We start from the raw sequence: 19,557 nt of genomic DNA on the forward strand, positions 1-19,557 counted from the left end.
GAGCTGATCCCTCCAGGACCCGCGCCCCTCCCCCTCGCCCCGCGCGGCTCTAGAATCCCCACCGGCCTCCCGAATTCTCACGCTCAAAGGGATGGGGTGGGGTGGGGGGCGCTGTGCCCGGGCCGCCCCGTTACCAAGCAACAGGATGCCCGGACGTGAAGCAGCTGGGCCCACGGCGTGGGGGAGGCAGTTGGGGAGGGAGAGCCTGGGCGCCAGGAATGAGTCCGGGTAAGAGCGGCGCGGGGGCCTGTGGCCGGAGGCACCCGGCGGGAGGGCAGCGGCCGTGGGGCGCGGCGCCAGCTCCGCCTCTGGCCCGAAGCCTCTGGGAGTTCCCAGAACTGCTCTGGAGCGTGGACCTTCGGGTCCAGCAGCACTTCCCGAGCTCAGCGCTGGTCCCCAGCCACTCCCACTCAGAGCACGGCCGCGCTCTCAGCCCTGCGCCCCATCCCGCCGGGCGTGGCTCCAGCGCGCCCTCCGGTGGCTTCTTACAGGCGCCGCGTCCGAAATCTCCACGCCCACCTTGCCCCCCTCTCCGCGCCCCGCTTCTATTCCAGGCAGATTTACTGTTCGGTTACAGAAGCGCATCTTGAGGAAGACAATGAAGTTGACTCCGTTCTCCTCACAGCCTCCAAGATCCTAAATGCCTCTGAGGGGGTAAAGGGCAGCGGTGAAAATGAAGCAGGTAAAGTCCACAGGGCCACGGCCGACGTATTTCAGTCTTTTACTACAGGTCACGGGTAAGATTGCCGACGACCTCCAACCCTAACTAGTGCCTAGTGACTCCCCGTAACTGTTACTGCTCTTCAAAGGTGCCCTGGTGGCATATGTTTGGCGCTGCCAACCACAAGGTGCTTAGTTCAAAGTCACCAGCCTCTCCACAGGAGGAAAGGCTGCCTGCTCTGCTGAAGGCAGAATCTCAGAAACCCCCAAGGGGCAGTTCTGCTCTGCCCTGGAGGGCTGCTGAGTGGGCCGTCAAGTCTACCGCAGTGAGTGTTTCAGTAGCAGGAGTCAGCGTTGGTTCTGTGGTAGAATTCTTGCCTTCCTCTGGAGAGACACAGTTCCAAGCTCCTAACTCGCACCAACAGGGCCTCTCTGCATTGGAATCAAGTGGGCCGGGAAATAACAAGAGCTGCTCATCTGGTACTAAATCCACAAACCACCGTAACGGATGCCACTAGACAACTTGTCTAGCGTTTCTGTTTCGTTGACTTCAAAAGAACAAATAATTCCCAAACCTTCACTTACACATTCTTTCATCGAACGGTATTTTGAGCACCTGCTCTGTGTCAAGTTCTGTTCTAGACACTCAGGATCCACTGGGGAACCCATTTGCCATCCCGCGGTGCTCATTCCATTCCCTCACGATTGGTGAACAGAGGGCCCTGGGTCCCAGCTGGGAGGGAAGCAAGTCAGGCGAGGAGAGGGCTGCGTGTGGGTGGTTGGAGTGTCCAGCTTTAAATGAGAAGGTAGACGATTTCACCTGCCTAATCACCTCTGCACAACGGTCAGATGGAGGCAAAAGAATAGTCAATGCACCTTTCTGGGGAAAGAGCATTCCAGACAGAGGGAACAGCAACTGAAAAGTCCCCGAGGTGGGAGCACGCCTGGCCTTTGATGGGCAACTCGTGTGAATGGAGCAGAATGTAAGGACAGGAGTTGAGAGGAGGGAAAGGTATGAGACGTAGTCCCCTGTAAGGACTGGGGGTTGGCTCTGAATGAAGCATGGAGCCCCAGAAAGTGTGGAGCCGCCTTCTCGGGGCGCAGTTCTAGACTCTTCTAGAGGTTGCTGAGTCTCAACTGGCTCCCTGGCAGTGGGTTACTTTTACATGTTCTCCCCATTTAAGGAGTTCGCGCAGCTCAGTGGGGGAGGTGTCAAGCTGCTGATCCCACAGACTGCATCAAACCCACCAACCAGTCCTTGGGGGGAAATGAGGCTGTCTGTGCCCATAAAGATTTATTGCTTCAAAAGCCACATAAAAGGTTGCTATGAGTCAGAATCAAGCCTATAGTCAGTGGGATTTCCCTCCCCTTCAGCTGGTAAAGGAGGCTGGGGGTGTACTGGATTATACATTGAATTGCTAACCTAAAGGTTCGTGGTTCAAGCCCACCAGCCACTCCTCATCAGAAAGATGCGGCCTTCTGCTCCAGTAAAGATTTACAACCTTGGAAACCCGAAGGGACAGTTCTAACCCATCCCTACTCAGTCCGATAACGCCACGCTGAGCCAAATCAACTCCCTAACAGTGAGGAGCAGTGGTGCACTTCCACTAGTTGTTTAGGTCCCAGGTGATACACCAACTCCCTGAGAATGCTTAAGAAATCAAGTTTATTTTCAAGGTAAGGCCTGAGACCCAGCATTCTTAGGCTTACAGTCAAGACTTTAGAGTTGAAATCTGTTTCCTTGCTTAATAAATTCAGTCTTTACCAAGATGCACATTTATAAATAACTAACAGAAATACAATGCTCTCAATTAGTGAAATTTAATTTGGGGTCCGGATGTGGAACTAAGAATTAATATATACCTGTCTAGGAGCCTAAATGGCACTGTTGTGTAAGCACCCACCAGCCACTCCGAGAGAGAAAGATGAGGCTTTGCTCCCCAAAATATTGACAGCCTCAGGGACATGGGAGAGGGTGAGACAGGGGAAAGTATGTAGGTATTAACAAACCCAGGGACAAGGGACCAACAAGTGATCAAAAATCGATGACGAGGAGGATGTAGGATGCCTGGTAGGGCTTGATCAAAGCCAATGTAACTGAGAGGAATTACCAAAACCTGAATGAAGGCAAAATGTGATAGTGGGACAAGAAGAAAGTAAAAGGAAATAGAGGAAAGAACTAGGAGGCAAAGGGCATTTATAGAGGTTAAAATACAGGCATGTACATATATAAATATATTTATATATAAGGATAGGGAAATAGATCTATGTACATATATTTATATATTAAGTATCAAGGTAGCAGACGGACATTGGACCTCTACTCAAGTACTCCCTCAATACAAGAACACTTTTTTAATAATAACCAGGCATTCCATGATGCTCACCTTCCCAACACGATCACAGAAGACAAAATGGGTGCATAAGCAAATGTGGTGAAGAAAGCTGATGGTGCCCGGCTATCCAAAGATATAGCATCTGGGGTCTTAAAGGCTTGAAGATAAACAAGCAGCCATCTAGCTGAGAAGCAACAAAGTCCACATGGAAGAAGCACAGCAGCCTGTGTGATCATGAGGTGTCAATGGGATCAGGTATCAGGTATCAAAGACCCAAAACAAAAAATCATATCATGTGAATGAGGGAGAGCGCAGAGTGGAGACCCAAAGCCCATCTGTAGACAATTGGACACCCCTTTACAGAAGGGTCACAAGGAAGAGACAAGCCAGTCCGGGTACAATATAGCATCAATGAAACATACAACTTTCCTCTAGTTCTTTAATGCTTCCTCCCCTCCACTATCATGACCCCAATTCTACCTTACAATTCCAGCTAAACCACAGCATTTACACTGGTACAGATAAGAGCTAGAAACACAGGAAATCCAGGACAAATAAACTCCTCAGGACCAATAATGAGAGAAGCAATACCAGGAGGCGAAGGGAAAGGTAGGGGGAGAAAGGGGGCAACATACGTTCTGTGTATGTTGAATATGAAATCATTTTCAGCAGACTTCTGATTAGAATCCCCATATCTTTAAGCTTAATTACTTCAAACTCATCTCACTAATAAATATCCTGATTTTCACTTTTGAAACCACTAGGGAATTGACAATGACTGTAATATGAATGCAAGTTCTTATATTCTCAGTGGACTACAAATTTATGGAGGGCTGAAATCTTATCTCCCACTTACTGTGTGCCATTGAGTCTATTCTATGCCATGAAGACTCTAGCGAACAGAACCGAACCGCCCTCTAGGGTTTTTAGAGGTTTCCAAAGCCCTGGTGGAATAGTGGTTACACGTTGGGCTCCAATCCACGTGATTGGCGGTTCAGAAAACCACCAGCTTCCCACAGGAGAAAGGCGGGGCTTTCTACTCCCGTAAACAGTTACAATCTCAGAAACCCACAGTGGGGTGGAGGTGTCGCTATGAGTCAGCATTGACTTGCTGGCTGTGAGTTTGGTCTGGTTTATAGAGTTTCCAAGGAATCCTGATGGCACTAGGGGGGCAAACATTCGCTGCTCACCACAAGGTTGTCCGTTCAAAAATACCATCCACTCCATGGGAAAAGAAGAGGCTTGCTGCTCCCAGGAAGATGTACCGTCTCAGAAGCCCTGGAGAGGGTCACTGTATGTAGGATTGGACTCAATCATATTGGGTGATCTTGACAGAGGTAACACTTGTACCACTTAACTTTTAGCATAACTTCCTCCAACTGGACACTCTGCAAGGACATCATGAAGGACGATGTGTGATTATGTTATGGCTCTTGTGAACACTGGAGTGATGCATAACTTCCTTTCCCATTCCACTGCTGTACTTACATGTTGTTGAGTTGGTTCTGGGTCATAGCAACCCCCTGCTCAACGGCAGGAAGCCCAGCCTGGTCCTGCCCTGTCCTCACAATCAGGCCTATATTGGAGCCCCAGGTGGTAGGCACTATGTTCATCGGTCTCATTAGAGTTTTCCCCTTTTTTTCCCATCCCTGCACTTTATGCTGTATGATGCCCTTTTCCAGAAAGTGGACCCTCCTGAGAGCATGTCTAAAGCACCGGAGATGAGGTCTCACCATCCCCACTTCTGTGGCTCGTTCTGGCTGGACCTCTTCCAACACAGATTTGTTTGTTCTTTTGGCATTCCGTGATGTATTTGATATTCTTTCGCAACCCTGTCATTCAAAGGCATGTGGTTTTTTTTCCTTCTCTCTTCCCTATTCATTATCCAGCTTTATTTGCACGAAGAGCCCACTGAAAATGCTGTGGCTTGGGTTAAGTGTCCCTAAGCAAGCATCCTCAAAGCGACATCTTGGCTTTTTTAACATTTTAAAGAGTGTTTCGCAGCAAATTTGCCAATGCACAATGACCTTATTTGATCTCTTGGCTGCTGCTTCCATGAGTGTTGATGGTTGGATCCAAATAAAATGAAATCTTTGGCAGCTTTCATCTTCTCTCCATTGATCATATGCTGTTGATTGGTCCCGTGGCACAGATTTTTATTTTCTTTTATGATGAGGTCTTGAGTCACATACTTCTATGTCGTTCTCTAAGTAAGTACTGTGGGATTTGGAAATTACCTTTCTTTAGGAAATAAGTAGCAACCAAAGTCTCTGAAACTCTTAAGAGAAACAAAAGTTATTTTAATAGCCTTTAAAAATACATCAAGCCAATTCTCTGCCTACTCTCTGCCCACGCTGAAACATCTGAACATTACTGGAGAATGACACTCATTTTTGAGTCATAACCAGGGATCTAAAATGAGCCTATGATTTTCTCCTTTTCAAGATACCTGTTTCCCTCCTCATATCTCCTGGAGCCTCCTGCACCCTCTCCACCTCCTCTCAACTCACATAATGGGGGTGGAGGTGGGTAGAAGGCATCAAACAAAAATGCCCTAACCCTCACTTCCCTCAACCTTCTTGAGGGACTCAAATCATAGTCCTTTTAAATGTTCTTGAATCTCTGGAACAAAAAGAAACATGATGGAGCAAGCTCAGGTCTGTGGGGCGAATGAGATCATGTTTGCCAATGAAATTCTCTTAGGACAGACTTTGTTTCCCCTGGGAGAATGAGCAGGTGTACTGTCATGATGCCAGGGGGGAGGGGTGGAAAATTCCTCAGCTCAACTCTCCTGATACCTTTTCTCATGCAAGCAGTGGTCAATGTTCTTGAAGCATCTGGGTTTTTTTGTTGTTGTTGTTTTCTAAAGAAAATGTATCAAGATTACCTCTTTGGAACTTCACAAAACAATCTCTGTACCTTCTGAGCTGACCTCTCTGTCTTGACTTGACTAGCCTAGCAGATCTTTTCTGAAGCCATGATTTTGATTGAATCTATGTGAAGGCACCCTACCAAGACAGAGCTTTGTATCCCAGAGAGAGCTTGTCCTCGGAGAGCGCAGGCATGTTTAAATAACTTCTGTTTGGAACAAACCCCTGCATATTTCCACTGGACCCCTAGTGGCAACACTTGCTCTTTACCCCCATAGAAACAGCAAACGTCATAAAAACTAATAGTAGCTATGGAAGTATAAATGCTATTTTTCTCATGTGTCTTGGCATAGAGCACAATCGAAATGCACATCATTATAAATCATAAAGATTCCAGCTTTTCATTATTTCCCTACTATATTTTTATTAGCTTAGAACTTTTAGGAAATAATGTGTTTTGTAGTGAAGAATATTTGTAATAACTTTGGCTATTTGTAATATCTTTTTTAGTTTAAGCTCATTAGATATACACGTATTTACCTGAAAGTAGCATGAATAAAATCCTACTGTTTAATAATCATATCTTTTTTTGTGTTACATCAATGCATAAAGAGTTGACTAAAGGATTAAAAAATATCCCATTGCCAGTGAGACGATTCTGAGTCAGAGGACCCCTAAGAGGTAGGGTAGAACTGCCGTTTTTGGTTTCTGGACCGTGAATCTTTCTCCCTCAGAAAGCCTCGCCTTTCTCCCTAAGAGTGACTGTTGGCAGATAGCAACTTGAAACACAGGGAATCCAGGATAGATGACTCCTTCAGGGCCAGTGGTGAGAGAGGTGGGGCCTGGAGGGTGAAGGGAATGTGGGGTAAAAGGGGGGAACCAATTACAAGAATCTAAGTATAGCCTCCTCCCTGGGGGGTGGACAGCAGAGAAGAGGGTGGAGGGAGACGTCAGACAGTGTAACTTATGACAAAACTATAATTTATTAATTAGGAAGGGCTCAGGAGGAGGGGGAGGGGAAAATGAGCAAATGATATTGAGGGCTAAAGTAGAGGGCAAATGTTTTGAGATTGATGAGGGCAACAGGTGTACATATGTGCTTGACTCAATGGATGGATGTATGGACTGTGATAAGAATTGTACGAGCCCTCAATAAAATATTTTTTTTAAAAGAATAATGAGGGTAACAAATGTACAAATGTGCAAATGTGCTTTATACAATTGATGTATGTGTGGATTGTGACGAGTTGTATGAGCCCCCAATAAAATGACTTTAAAAAAAAAAAAGAGTGACTGTTGGGTCCAAACTGCTGACCTTGCAGTTAGCAGTTCAATCCTTAACCCACTGGTCCACCAGGGCTCTTGACTAAGAGCTATTCACTCACTCACTCACTGCCATCAAGTCAATTCTGACTCAGTGACCCTGTAGGACAGGGTGGAACTGCCCCTGTGGGTCTCCAGGACTGTCACTCTTCCTGGGAGTAGAAAGCCTCAGGGAGTAGAAAGCCTCCGCTTCCTCCCATGGAGCAGCTGGTGTTTCAAAGTGCTGGACTTGCCCAACGCACCGCCCACCACACTGCCAGGGCTCTTCTGACTAAAGGATGACAAGTAAGATTCACAATGATGTGTTCTGGGTCATAGGATTCTAGGCGACCTATTCTTTTTGATTTGCACTTGGGTCTACTTGAATTCATTAATTTAGGGTCTAGAAACTTTATGATATCTTCCTACATTGGTCCAGACCTTACTTCGAGTTCCTTTTTAATCTCTCTGGGATGAACTTTGCAGACTACCAAGAAAGAGTTTAACTACCATTTTCTTCCCAATACAAATGCAAAACTAAGCAAGGTGCCGATAGCTTCGCTGAATCCCCTCCCCATCTTTTTATTGGAGGTGGGATCGGCTCCAGGCCCACCCAGAACCAGTGTTGCTCAAGGGATGAGGGCCAGATGGGGAAAACGGTGCCATACTTTACAGCCATCTCTGGAACATCTAGCAGACTAACATTCCAAAAGAAAAGATAAACTTTTTTTTCTATTTCCCTGCAGACAGAAATTCTCAACCCAGGGTAGCATCCAATCATAACTGTTATTTCACCTGTGACATTGAAAGTTGATTTATGTTCTTTGGTGAAACCGATACAGAGTAATCAAATAAGCTTATGTGTAGATGGTGAGGGATGTAAGTCGGAAAATTGGCAAATCGTTGCAGATCTCTATTCTCGCTTCTAAAGAGGAGCATACAGCTCTTTCTCGTATGTTGCTTAAGGGAGAAGCTACAATCAGTTACTTCAATTTTTCCTATCAGCCAAAGCAAAGCTATTAGCACCAAATTGTTTCCAACTCCCATGATAAAGCGGGAGTTTCACAGAGACTGTAAAGTCCTTTACCCAGGACCTCCTTTTCACAAGGATTCCTCGTTTGTGCTTGGGATATCTATGGCCGTAGTTCATATCCCAGAAACAAAGATATTTGGATTTTTGAGAGTTTGGTGCGGCAAGTGAGTGGCTTATTCTAAAACTAAAAACACATTAACAACCTCTAGCAGATATTTTAAGCAAAGAGCGAATAATTCCTTCTGTGACAAGCAGAGGGTTCTTTCTAATGTCGATAACAAAAGTTCTCATCTCTTTGTCTCATTATCCTAGAAATATGGGTGCCTGCTTTGGGGTACACATGCTTAAGACAGTAACGTAAGAATTACGTCACATGATGGTCTTTCCCTTTTGTGTTTTAGAATGTGGCTACAGAGCAGAATCAGAAACTCAAGTCCAACCGCGATCAGCGTTGAAAGTGGGTATAATCCATTTTATTGTCACTAAAAGACTGTGCAAAGGACACCATGCTTAGTAAAGTAGATGGACAGCAAAGAAGGAGAAGACCTTCAAGGAGATGGATTGACACAGTGGCTGTAACAATGGCTCAAGAATAGGAACCACCGTGAGGATGGTGCAGGATGGGGCAGTGTTTCATTCTGTTGTGCTTAAGGTCGCTATGGGTTGGCTCCGACTTGATGGCACCTAACAATAACAACAAATGCATCTGGGCTTCTCCATTTTATCCAAAACTCTACATGAAAATCCATTGGCTAGGTAGCAAGAATGACTAAGAGTCACCTGGCATTCGTACGGTCCTTTCTAAACAACAAATAGGCCACTTTGAGGGATATTAAAAAGTCATAATCATTCAAGTGATGCTTACTAACCTAAAATTATTCAATCTTGCACTTTGTTTAATTTTTTTTATAGGCTCTTCAGCATCAACTGGAATCATTTCAGGCTCTCCGAATACAGACTTTGCAGAATGTTAGCATGGTATGTTGTTTTAATGTACACATGGGAAATAATCAAATATCACCCCATTCTTATAGGCTGAGCCCACTGACCAGTTGATTAATTCATACTGATTGTTATCTAAGAGAAACCACAACATATTCCAGGCTCAATGTTGGTTTTGAGAAAACCATGCCCTTCTCTCTGTTATGCTTGTATTTAGATGTGATTCACACAGAGCTCCTCAAATTGCTCAAACACACCTTCAAAATCCTACCAAAAGATAGTCTACAAAGAAGTACTCTTTCATTACAAGTGCTATAAAGCCCACGTCAATATGGCTTCAGGAAAAAATACATCATTCATTGGCTCAAGTAACTGAGTGATAATACACTTCAGAGACGGCCTCACCCATATGATCAATATTCACATCATCGGGACTAAGTCTCACTCCATATCTTGACTCTGCTTTCAAGAGTAATGGATGCTCAGAGTCGGTCTGGCAAAAAGGCTCTGGTAGCTGTAGGCCTTTGTCCTTCTAGTTGCAAGTCAGGCAGATAGAAGAGCATGTCTTTTTCTCTTATACTGATCTGGCCTCAGCCAGATTCCAGATGACTGGTTCACATGCAAGACTTGAACCAACGACCGCCCAGAGGAGTGCAGTGATCTGACTTTCTTAGCTGAGTCACATGTGCAAATATGGAGCTAGGATGGGGTCAGAATCACCAACAGAACATGAACTTTGTCCAGAAGAAGGAAGAGGTGGTATTAGCAAAAGGAGAGGGGACAGACTGTGACGGTACAGAACACGAAAATTCTAAAATTCATTCCAAACTTCCTCCCAATGTCCTTGTGTGGGAAACAACTGCAGGGAAGCGGTATGAGAGGACCAGCTAGCTCCTCCTGAGGGTAGCAGAGTGGATTTGGTGGTAGATGTCAAAGGTCTCGGACTGACTCAATCATTTACTATGCAATGGTAATCTAAAATTATTTCATTCATACAAATTTTACCTTTTTTCTAAATTCAGTCTTTTGTAATTTTATAATCATGTCATGTATAAGAACATACTTTTCTTAGAGTCAGAGATGACAATAAACTAAAAGCCATATTTTACATTCTACAAAATGGGAAATAATTTTGGTGTGCAGGACATTTAGATACCTGAACCCTGGTGTCCTAGTGGGTTTCATGTTGATCTGACAAGCTAACAGTCAGCAGTTTGAACCCCCAGGTGCTCCTCGGTAGAAAGATGAGGCTTTTTGCCCCTGTAAAGATTTATAGGCTCGGAAACCTAAAGGGTTCGATGGAAGTGGATTTGGTTTTAGAGCCCTAGTGGTACTGTCAGGTAAGCATTAGACTGCTAACAAAAGGTTGGCAGTTCAAACCCTCCAGCCATTCCTCACGAGAAAGATGAGACCATTTGATCTTGTAAAGATTTGCAGCCTCAGAAACCTTATATAGGGTCAAGATAAGTCCACATCAATAACAGTGGGTTGGTAGATATACCTTTGAATTATAGTACCTATTATTATTATTATTATTATTATTATTATCATACACTAATACATTTATATATCCAATCCTAATATTCTCAGTTTATCTTTTGAAGGTGCAATCTGAAATCAGTGAAATATTAAACAAAAGTATTATTGAAGTAGAAAATCCACAATTGACACCAGAAAGAAATCAAGCTTCCAGGACACTCATTGCAAATGATTTGGTATGTTACTGGGTACAAATGGCTTCTCTAGTTATGCACAAACATGCTGCTCCTGTCATTTCTCTTCACGTTTACATTCTAACTTTATTCCTAGGAAGAATGGATGACCAGAGATGAAAACAAGGAAACCCAGGTCCTGCAAACCCTAAACGACGTGTGTCGATCCCATCCCTATACAATATTCTCCTTTCTCTTAGGCGTTTGGGAGGACACTGATGTCCTCCTCCAGGAGCCTCGGGATCCCTGAGTGAACTGAAGGAGAAGGCAATTCTTACCATCTCCCTGTCTACTTCAGGGCTTTCTACTCTTAGGGGTCACTAACCTGGGATGCATTCCCTAGCAGCGCTTTAAACCTTAGTCCCGGTAGCCCCACCACTCCCACCCCACCCCCCGGAGTAGAACTCACATCTCCAGGACGATGGCAGCCCTGAGCCAACTGGAAACTAGAAATACAGGCTGGGTTTGACCATCGCTCAGGAGCCACAATCCTCCTCCCTTTTCCGTAACTGATCTGGTGCTCTGATCTTCCCCATCGAGATATGAAGGGCTCTTGAGGAAGGTTCAATTTCTATGTCTAAAATCAAGTGGTACTCACCAGCCTCGCACCCTAAGGAAATAAAGGCAATTTCTGAGCAAATTGTGCAAACCGGAGTTACAGATGTAAACAGCGGTTCTTAAATAAACATACTTGTTTATTTCATAACCGCCAAAGTCCTTGGTGAAATAACTCATTTTAGTTCCATCGACAAATCCTCTATGAGCACACTCTCAAGTTGCTGAACACGTGACAAATGAGCGCGCGTTTATAATGATTTCCTTCTGATCATTAGCCTACAGAGGACGAAGAAGAAACCTTCTCTGGGGGAGAAACGCACCACAGTGAGGACTCCAGATCTCTTCAGTCCGCAGAAGAAAAGCTAAGGAGTGACAGTGCTAACAGTGTCTCTCAAGATCGAAGCACTCCCTCCCACATACATTTCAAGGACACACTAGCGCTGAGAACATCAACAGATAACATTACAGCGTCAAATGTAAGTGTGAACACTGCAGGAAGTGCCAACATGCTGAAAAACCTTAACAATCGCTATAGTTTCCCGCCTAACCCACCTGAGAACGGAGTGTCCCCAGCTGTTACGGTCGTTCTGGACGAATCCACAATTACGCTGCCTTTTCTCAAGCACGGACGTTGTGAAAACCTGGATGACATCTGCCATTCTATCAAACACATGAAGGAAGAGCTTCAAAAGTCACACGATCGGGAACTGGCACTTACAAATGAACTTCAGACTTTAAAAATGGATACAAATGTGCAGAGTAAGGACAAATATGATCTGTCCCCCATTCACAAAGAAAAAGCTAATTTTGTTAAGGAAGAAGATATTGAAAATATCTTAAGTGAAGATAAAAAATCTAAAAGAATTAAAGAATTGGAGGCATTGATAAACAAATTACTTCCACTCCGACAAACAGTATCAAAAGTTCACGTGAATTTTTGTAGGAAGTGTAAAAAATTATCTAAGAGTGAATTGCACAGGGGAAAGAAGAGTGAGAAACATAATATAGACAGTCCCATCACTGGCAAGGATCTTACAGATTTAAGATGCTGTTCTAGGGCCACAGGAGATACGTTTTCATTCCTTGAGCAAACAAAACACACAAAGAAAGACAAAGACATGCAGTCATTCATAGTAAAAAAAGGACCAGCTGTCTATGAAAGTGAGAAGACAACTAAAGTTCATTCTGTGACTGAGCAGTGTGTTGCAAAAATTCATTATTTACAGAATTACCTAAAAGAATCTCTGCAGCTACAAAAACAAGTGGCAGAACTAGAGAATGAAAATCGAACTCTTAAAACCAAAATAAAGCCTCTTGTCTCTACCACACAATCTCTGATTCAGAAAATTGACACGTATGAAAAGCAACTTAAGAAGTTGTCTGAAGAAAACAACACTATTCAATGCAAGTTGACCAAATCAGAAGAAGATGGCGAAGAGTATCTTAAAGAATTGAAAAATATGATCCGTAACTACAATGTCCTCCAATGTCAAAATAAAACTCTGGAGGAAAAAAACAGTCAACTTTCTCTGGAGAAACAACAACTGATAGAATCGTTAGATCAACTAAAAAGCAAGGAACACAAAACTCAAAATGATTTTGCCATTGTCAGTAATGAAAATAACCGAATGAGCATAGAAATGGAATCAATGAAAACAAATGTTCGATTGCTAAAAGATGAAAAGGAAATGCTAGACAAAAAAACATACCAACTTCTAATGGACAAAAGCTCCCTGGAACAGGAATTAAAAGAAAGCCAGCTGGAAATACTGCAACGAAGAGAGACAGAGAGGCTGGTGAAAGCTGAGCAAGAGACCCTTCTTCAAATAATAGAGACACTTAAAAGCGAAAAACTTGATCTTGAAACAGCATTAGAAGAATCTACTGCTGTGAGACAAATGATGGAGAGAGAAGTGGAGAATTTTCAAACGTATCAAAACACTGCACAAGAGACTTTCCTCAAAGAAATAAAAAATGCCAAATCCGAAGCAAATATTTATAAGAATAGCTTGTCAGAAACAACCAAGGAATGTGAAATGTTGTCCAAAATGGTGATGGAAATCAAAACGGATAATCAGATTCTAAAAGAAGAACTGAAGAAACACAGTCAAGAAAACGTCAAATTTGAAAACAGCATCAGCAGGCTCACTGAAGACAAACTACTGCTAGAGAACTACGTGAGAAGCATACAAAACGAGAGGGACGCCATGGAATTTGAGATGCGGAATCTTCAACGGGAATATTTTCATTTGAACGATAAAATAGGTAATCAGCATAATGACCTACCAAAAATGACTTATATCTCAAGAAGGGAGAAATACCATTTTGACAACTCTGACGGTTATGAAGAAACTTCCAGCCCTAGGAGCAGAACTTTAGCGTCTGATTTGAAAGGTGTGTATATTGTAGTAGATTAGTAGAGAGATGTGGTTAAGGTGATTTTAACCTACAGAGACCTAGTCAGAGTACAGTTAGGAAACATTAAGATGGGCATACTTTAGTTTTTACAACATTTGGGTTCAATTTAGTATATAATGGAATAATTTAGGGATTTTGCTCTTTTAATAAAATTAATATTATTATTTATTAACTGGTGGTATTGTGCTGATGAGTCGGGCTGATAACTCAGCAGTTTGAAACCACCAGCTGCTCCTCCGGAGAAAGACTGGGCTTTCTACTCCGAAAAGAGTGTTACCCTGGGAAAGGGACAGGGACAGTTCTATCCTGTCTTACAGGGTCACTGTGGGCTTCTCTTTGGGGGGTTAGCTATATACCTTACATATGTACAAGCAACAGGTTTATTTAGTATTATTTTCACATTAAATTTCTTTCTTTTTGTCCTCCCAGGAACACCAAGTAAACTGTATCAATTATTTCCTTCCAAGATATGTAAATAAATTTCTAAAAAATGTGTTCAAGTATTTTTCTACATGAAATAATTTTAGATTATTTTTTCATAGTATCCCAATTGCCTAGTAGATTATTAAAATATATTCAATTTTAGAATTAGAAATGGGACTTTGGTATATATCCTTATGTTATCAAGAACTGTAAAGGATCTGAGATTTAACCTACTTGTATGAGGGGGCTTCAAAAAGTTCACAGAAAGATTCCACTATCTTTAGTTAAATTTTCCCACAATCTTTTTGAAGCCCCCTTGGAACCAAATGTTTTTTAAAGCCATTGCACCTGAACCCAATTTCCATTTACAATAGCCCTGTAAGACATAGTAGAACTCTACCATGCCATTTCCAAGACTGTAATCTGAAACATCTTTCTCCCACAGAGTGGCCTTGTGGGTTGAATTTCCAATCTTTCAGTCAGCAGCCGAGCTCTTTGAACTACTCACTGTGCCAACCAGGACTCCTTAGCTAATATGGGTCAGAGATAAACAGTTTATTACATGAGGCAAAAGTATCAGCATTTTGAATCAGTTCCCCATTCCCCAATTCCTACAGTCAACTAAAACCCAACCAAACTCACTGCCATCAAGTTGATGATGACTTGGCAGTGCTGTAGGACAGGGTAGAACTATCCCGCCCATGAGCTTCCGAGGCTGTTACTCTTCACAGGAGTAGAAAGCCCCATCATTCTCCTGAGGAGTGGGTGGTGGTTTCGAACTGCTGACCTTGCAGTTAGCAGCCCAATGTGTAATCACCACGCCCTTAGGGCTCAACTAAAGAGGTCCAAAAAACAACTGCTCACATTGCTGATTGGATTGGAAGAAAGGAACCCTGGAGAGACATTACCTTATGATACTGGGTCCCTAGTATGCCTGCTCTTACTTCAGAAGAATAAGACACTATATCGTGACCTACCCTTTGCTTAAAAAACAAAACAAAACAAACCTCTAGACCCAGAATGAAAAATCATATCACGGTGAATGAGGTATAAGGAGTGGAGACCCAAACCCAGCTGTAGACAATTGTACATCCCCTTACTCAGAGGTCACAAGGAAAAGACGAGCCAGTCAGGGTGCAGTATAGCACCGATGAAACATACAACTTTCCTCTAGTTCTTTAATGCTCCCCCGCACCACTATCATGACCCCAATTCTACCTTACAAATCCGGCTAGACCAGAGCAGTACACAGGTACAGATAAGAGCTGGAAACACAGGGAATCCAGGACAGATAAACCCCTCAGGACCAATAATGAGAGTAATGATACGAGGAGGGTAAGAGGAATGTGGGAGGAGAAAGGGGGAACCAATCACAATGATCTACATATGATCTCTCCCAGGGAGAGGGACAACAGAAAAGTGGGTGAAGGGAGACAAGGATCAGTGTAAGACATGAAAAAATAATTTCTAAATTCTCAAGGGTTCATGAAGGAGGGTGAGGAGGGAGGGGGAAAATTGAGGAGCTGATACCCAGGGCTCAAGTAGAAAGAAAATGTTTTGAAAATGATGATGGCAACAAATGTACAAATGTCCTTACACAATGGATGGATATATGGATTGTGATAAAAGCTATATGAGTCGCAAATAAGATGATTTAAAAAATTTTTAAAAACACACCTCACTGTCATGTCAATGCCAATTCACAGACTCTGTAGCACAGGGCAGAACTGGCCCTGTAGGTATCTGAGACTGTAACTCTTTAAGAGAGTAGAAAGCCCCATCCTTTTCCCACAGAAAGAGTAGTGGTTTCAAACAGCTGACCTTGGGTTTAACAGCCCAAAATCTAACCCACTATGCCACCGGGACAGGAAGACAAAATACCTGTTATTTTGTTATCCCATGGCTGTTAGCTACCCAAATATCCTGTTAAATTTTTCAAATGTTCTTTCTGTGTTTATTCAGGTGGTCATATGATTTTTTAAAATTTATTAATAGAACTGATTAATTTTGAAATATGAGGCGTGTTAGTCTGGGTAGACTAGAGAAACAAATTCATAGAGGTTCATATATGTTAGAAAAAACTTCATATACAAGCGCAATTGAATATTGAGAAAACATCCTAGCCCAGTCCAGATCAAGTCTCTAAGTCCAATATTAGCCCATATGTTCTATACCACTCTATAAGTTCCTCTTCAGACTCAACACATGCAATGACACTGAATGCAGGAAGATAACAGGCCAGTGAGTGTAAAGTCTTGTGCCTCGGCAACAGGAAGGTGAAAGGGGGTGGGAGTGGGGGCCGGTGTGGGCAGCCTCCAGAGAGCCATTTATCTTGGTCACACTAAGCTGTGACCTGATTGACAGGCTACACTCTACCCATATCTTCTTACATGTGCCATGTGGGCACAAAACCTAAATATTACACCAGTTACCATACAATTCAATGGTTCAATCATATCAAGAAGAGTTGTATAATCATTACCATCCTCAATTTTAAAACATTTCTTCTTTCTTGTGGGGGGAGGTAGAGGCTAGCAGGCATCTTCCCTGAAATTAGTTGCCAGACTGCAGTGGGCCTGCTCCCTGCTGCTGGGACAGGCTCCTGTAGGCTGAGTTCACATCCTATTGATAATGGTCTCTATCAGTTGAGCCAGGAACAAGTCAAACCAGCTCTGTGACATCCAAAGTTAAGTTGCCATCCTAAATCTAGGATCCGCCCATCTTGTCACATGTATACCCCCAATCCCTCCTCTTCCTATTGCGTGTAGGTCCCTAGACCACCCCCTCTCATTGCTGTATAACCTATAGTGCAACCCCTTCCTGTGACATATGTCTTTACCTGTAATTAGTGGGCTTGCACGCCCCCAAAAAGGGATATAGGCCTGGGCTAGCAAGAGAGAGCTCTCTCTCACTGGGCTCTCACTCGTCCCGCTCGCCTCTCTTCTCTCTCCTCTTCCCTCCTCTCCCCCTTGTTCCCTGTCCCGTCCTCCTTCCCTTCCCCCTCTCTCCATGTGGACCAAGTGGGGCTGAGGTGAGCAATGCTACCATGTAATGTGTCTGACTGCATCATTGTAATATCTCTCATGCTCTCGATGACTTTAATATAATACTTATATATCTCAACCATACAATTGTGCTTTCTGAACCCCTGGGTAGTAGCGGTGGGGGCTGGCCCTCCTACCCCCCAAACTTAATACTACACTTTCCTGTACTTGTTATTAGCTCTTAAACCCCCAATACCTACCCCCAACCTCTCCTGTCATGCCCCCAAGGAACCTTTAACCCAGTTACAGTCCTTTTCCTGGGTTTCCTGGATGTCAAATACAGAATTTTCTATCCTGGATTTAATACACGGGAAAACTTTTTTCCCAAAAAAACGAACAATAACAAAGCATAACATATAAAAACCTCAACTGAAAATAAAGCAGAAAATATTAAAAACTAGAACACATTTTAAATGGATCAAAAGGGAGATCAAATGATAAGGTATTAATAATTCACTGCAATAATCGACTTTCCAAAGCATGACAGCAAGGCTCTTCACATCCCTGATCTATGGTCAGAGGGGATTCACCAGATTGCCTTAATATTTAAATTGTACATTTCTGTGTGTGTGCGTGTGTGTGTGATTCCAGGTTGGCAGTTTCTTTGAGCCCTTTGAAGATGTCGCTATCTTTTGACTTACATAGTTTCTGATGAGAATTCTTCATTGTATACATAGTGTGGCTCTATTCTCTAGCAGACGTAAAGATTCTTATCTTGACCACTGGGTTCCTATAACTTTATTATAATGTACCCTGGTATGACTTTTATGTTTAATCTGCTGCTTGTTTTTTTTTTTTTCAGGTATCTTGTATTTTGGTATCTTGAAATTTAGAAATTTCAGTCATTCTTTATTGAAACGTTTTTATATCCACCTTTTTCTTTTAATGTGGATAATATCATTAACATAATTTTTAAACTATTTTATTGACATATACTGTGTATATGTGGATGATACAATGCATTGTTTTAAATGTATTTAAGAGTTATGCAGTCATCACCACAATCAATTTTTTTATCATGTTCTTCATTCTTGTATCCATTGTCATTAGCTCCCTATTGCACCCCAGCCTCACCAGATATAGCCCTAAGGATATATTAATCTAGTTACTATCTCTCTAGATTTGCCTCCCCCCTAAAAAAAATCATTGGTGACATCAAAATATAACCAGAACTTCACTACAGGAAAAAAAAAAAGAAAAAGAAAATACACACTAGAAAAAGTAAAAATGAATCGAGAGTGAACAGCAAACTGTTAAATTTTAAGCTAACTATATCTGTATTAATACATTTTCCTATGCACTCTCTCTGAGGTCAAAACTATTCACATCCCCAGTCAATGGCCCAGGGAAGTTCAGTGGAGGTTTAACCCATGTGGGTGTCCACTTCTTTCTAAGACTCTGGTGGCATGTATACATTAAATCACTTGACATTATCTGCTTCCATAGACTACTCACTAACACTCACTCACCTCACTGACAACCAGTTGGTGCCGACTCACAGTGAATCCCTTGTGGGTTTCTGAGACTATAACTGTTTGGAGAGTAAACAGCCCAGCCTTTCTCTCCAGGAGCAGCTGGTGACTTGGAACTGCTGACCATGTGGACAGCAGCCCAACCCATAACCACACCACCACCAGGGCTCCTGATAAAAACTCAAGAATAATATCTGGGGCAGTTCTGCTTGGTAACACATGGGGTTGCCATTAGCCTGGTGCATTCATCTGAGTGACAGCTAGAAACACCAAAATATGTAGCACGTGCTACTATGAAAAAGCACATTAAGGAAAATCCATTGCAACTAATGAAAGGCAGAAAAATAAAATTGATTTAATAACATCTTTTGTACAGTTGTCTATTTTTCAGTTCAATTCTTTAAGAGTTTGCTTTATGCATTCTGAGACTATTCCATATTTACTATGGCTACGTCCCTTTAATCACTATCTCATGACTCTCCTATTTAATGTCTTTAGTGCTGGTTTTGCCTTACAGACTATTTTATCAGAAATTAATATTGCCACTCTGCTCTTTCGATTGCCATTAGGGTGATATATTTTCCCATCCTTTGATTGTGTCTATTTTTGTCTTTGTAGACTGTATATTGATGGTGACAGCTTTCTTTTTTAAATCATTTTATTAGGGGCTCATACAACTCTTATCACAATCCATACATACATCAATTTGTGTAAAGCACATTTGTACATTCATTGCCCTCATCATTCTCAAAACGTTTGCTCTACACTTAAGCCCCTGGCATCAGCT

General features: G+C 42.6%; 1 protein-coding gene across 1 annotated transcript in view; it reads left to right on the forward strand.

Moving 5' to 3' along the window:
• Positions 1 to 13,830, forward strand: part of CCDC110 (coiled-coil domain containing 110) — a 31,930-nt gene extending 18,100 nt beyond the window's left edge. Inside the window, exons 2-6 of the mRNA XM_013008070.1 lie at positions 415 to 682; positions 8,603 to 8,658; positions 9,114 to 9,179; positions 10,748 to 10,858; positions 11,689 to 13,830. Coding sequence (XP_012863524.1) covers positions 415 to 682; positions 8,603 to 8,658; positions 9,114 to 9,179; positions 10,748 to 10,858; positions 11,689 to 13,830 — 2,643 coding nt within the window. The remainder of the gene's footprint in view (positions 1 to 414; positions 683 to 8,602; positions 8,659 to 9,113; positions 9,180 to 10,747; positions 10,859 to 11,688) is intronic.
• Positions 13,831 to 19,557: the final 5,727 nt, after the last annotated feature.

Source organism: Echinops telfairi, unplaced genomic scaffold, assembly GCF_000313985.2.
Source record: "Echinops telfairi isolate 266 unplaced genomic scaffold, ASM31398v2 ScPeMD7_9;HRSCAF=40, whole genome shotgun sequence".
NCBI classification, from domain to species: domain Eukaryota; kingdom Metazoa; phylum Chordata; class Mammalia; order Afrosoricida; family Tenrecidae; genus Echinops; species Echinops telfairi.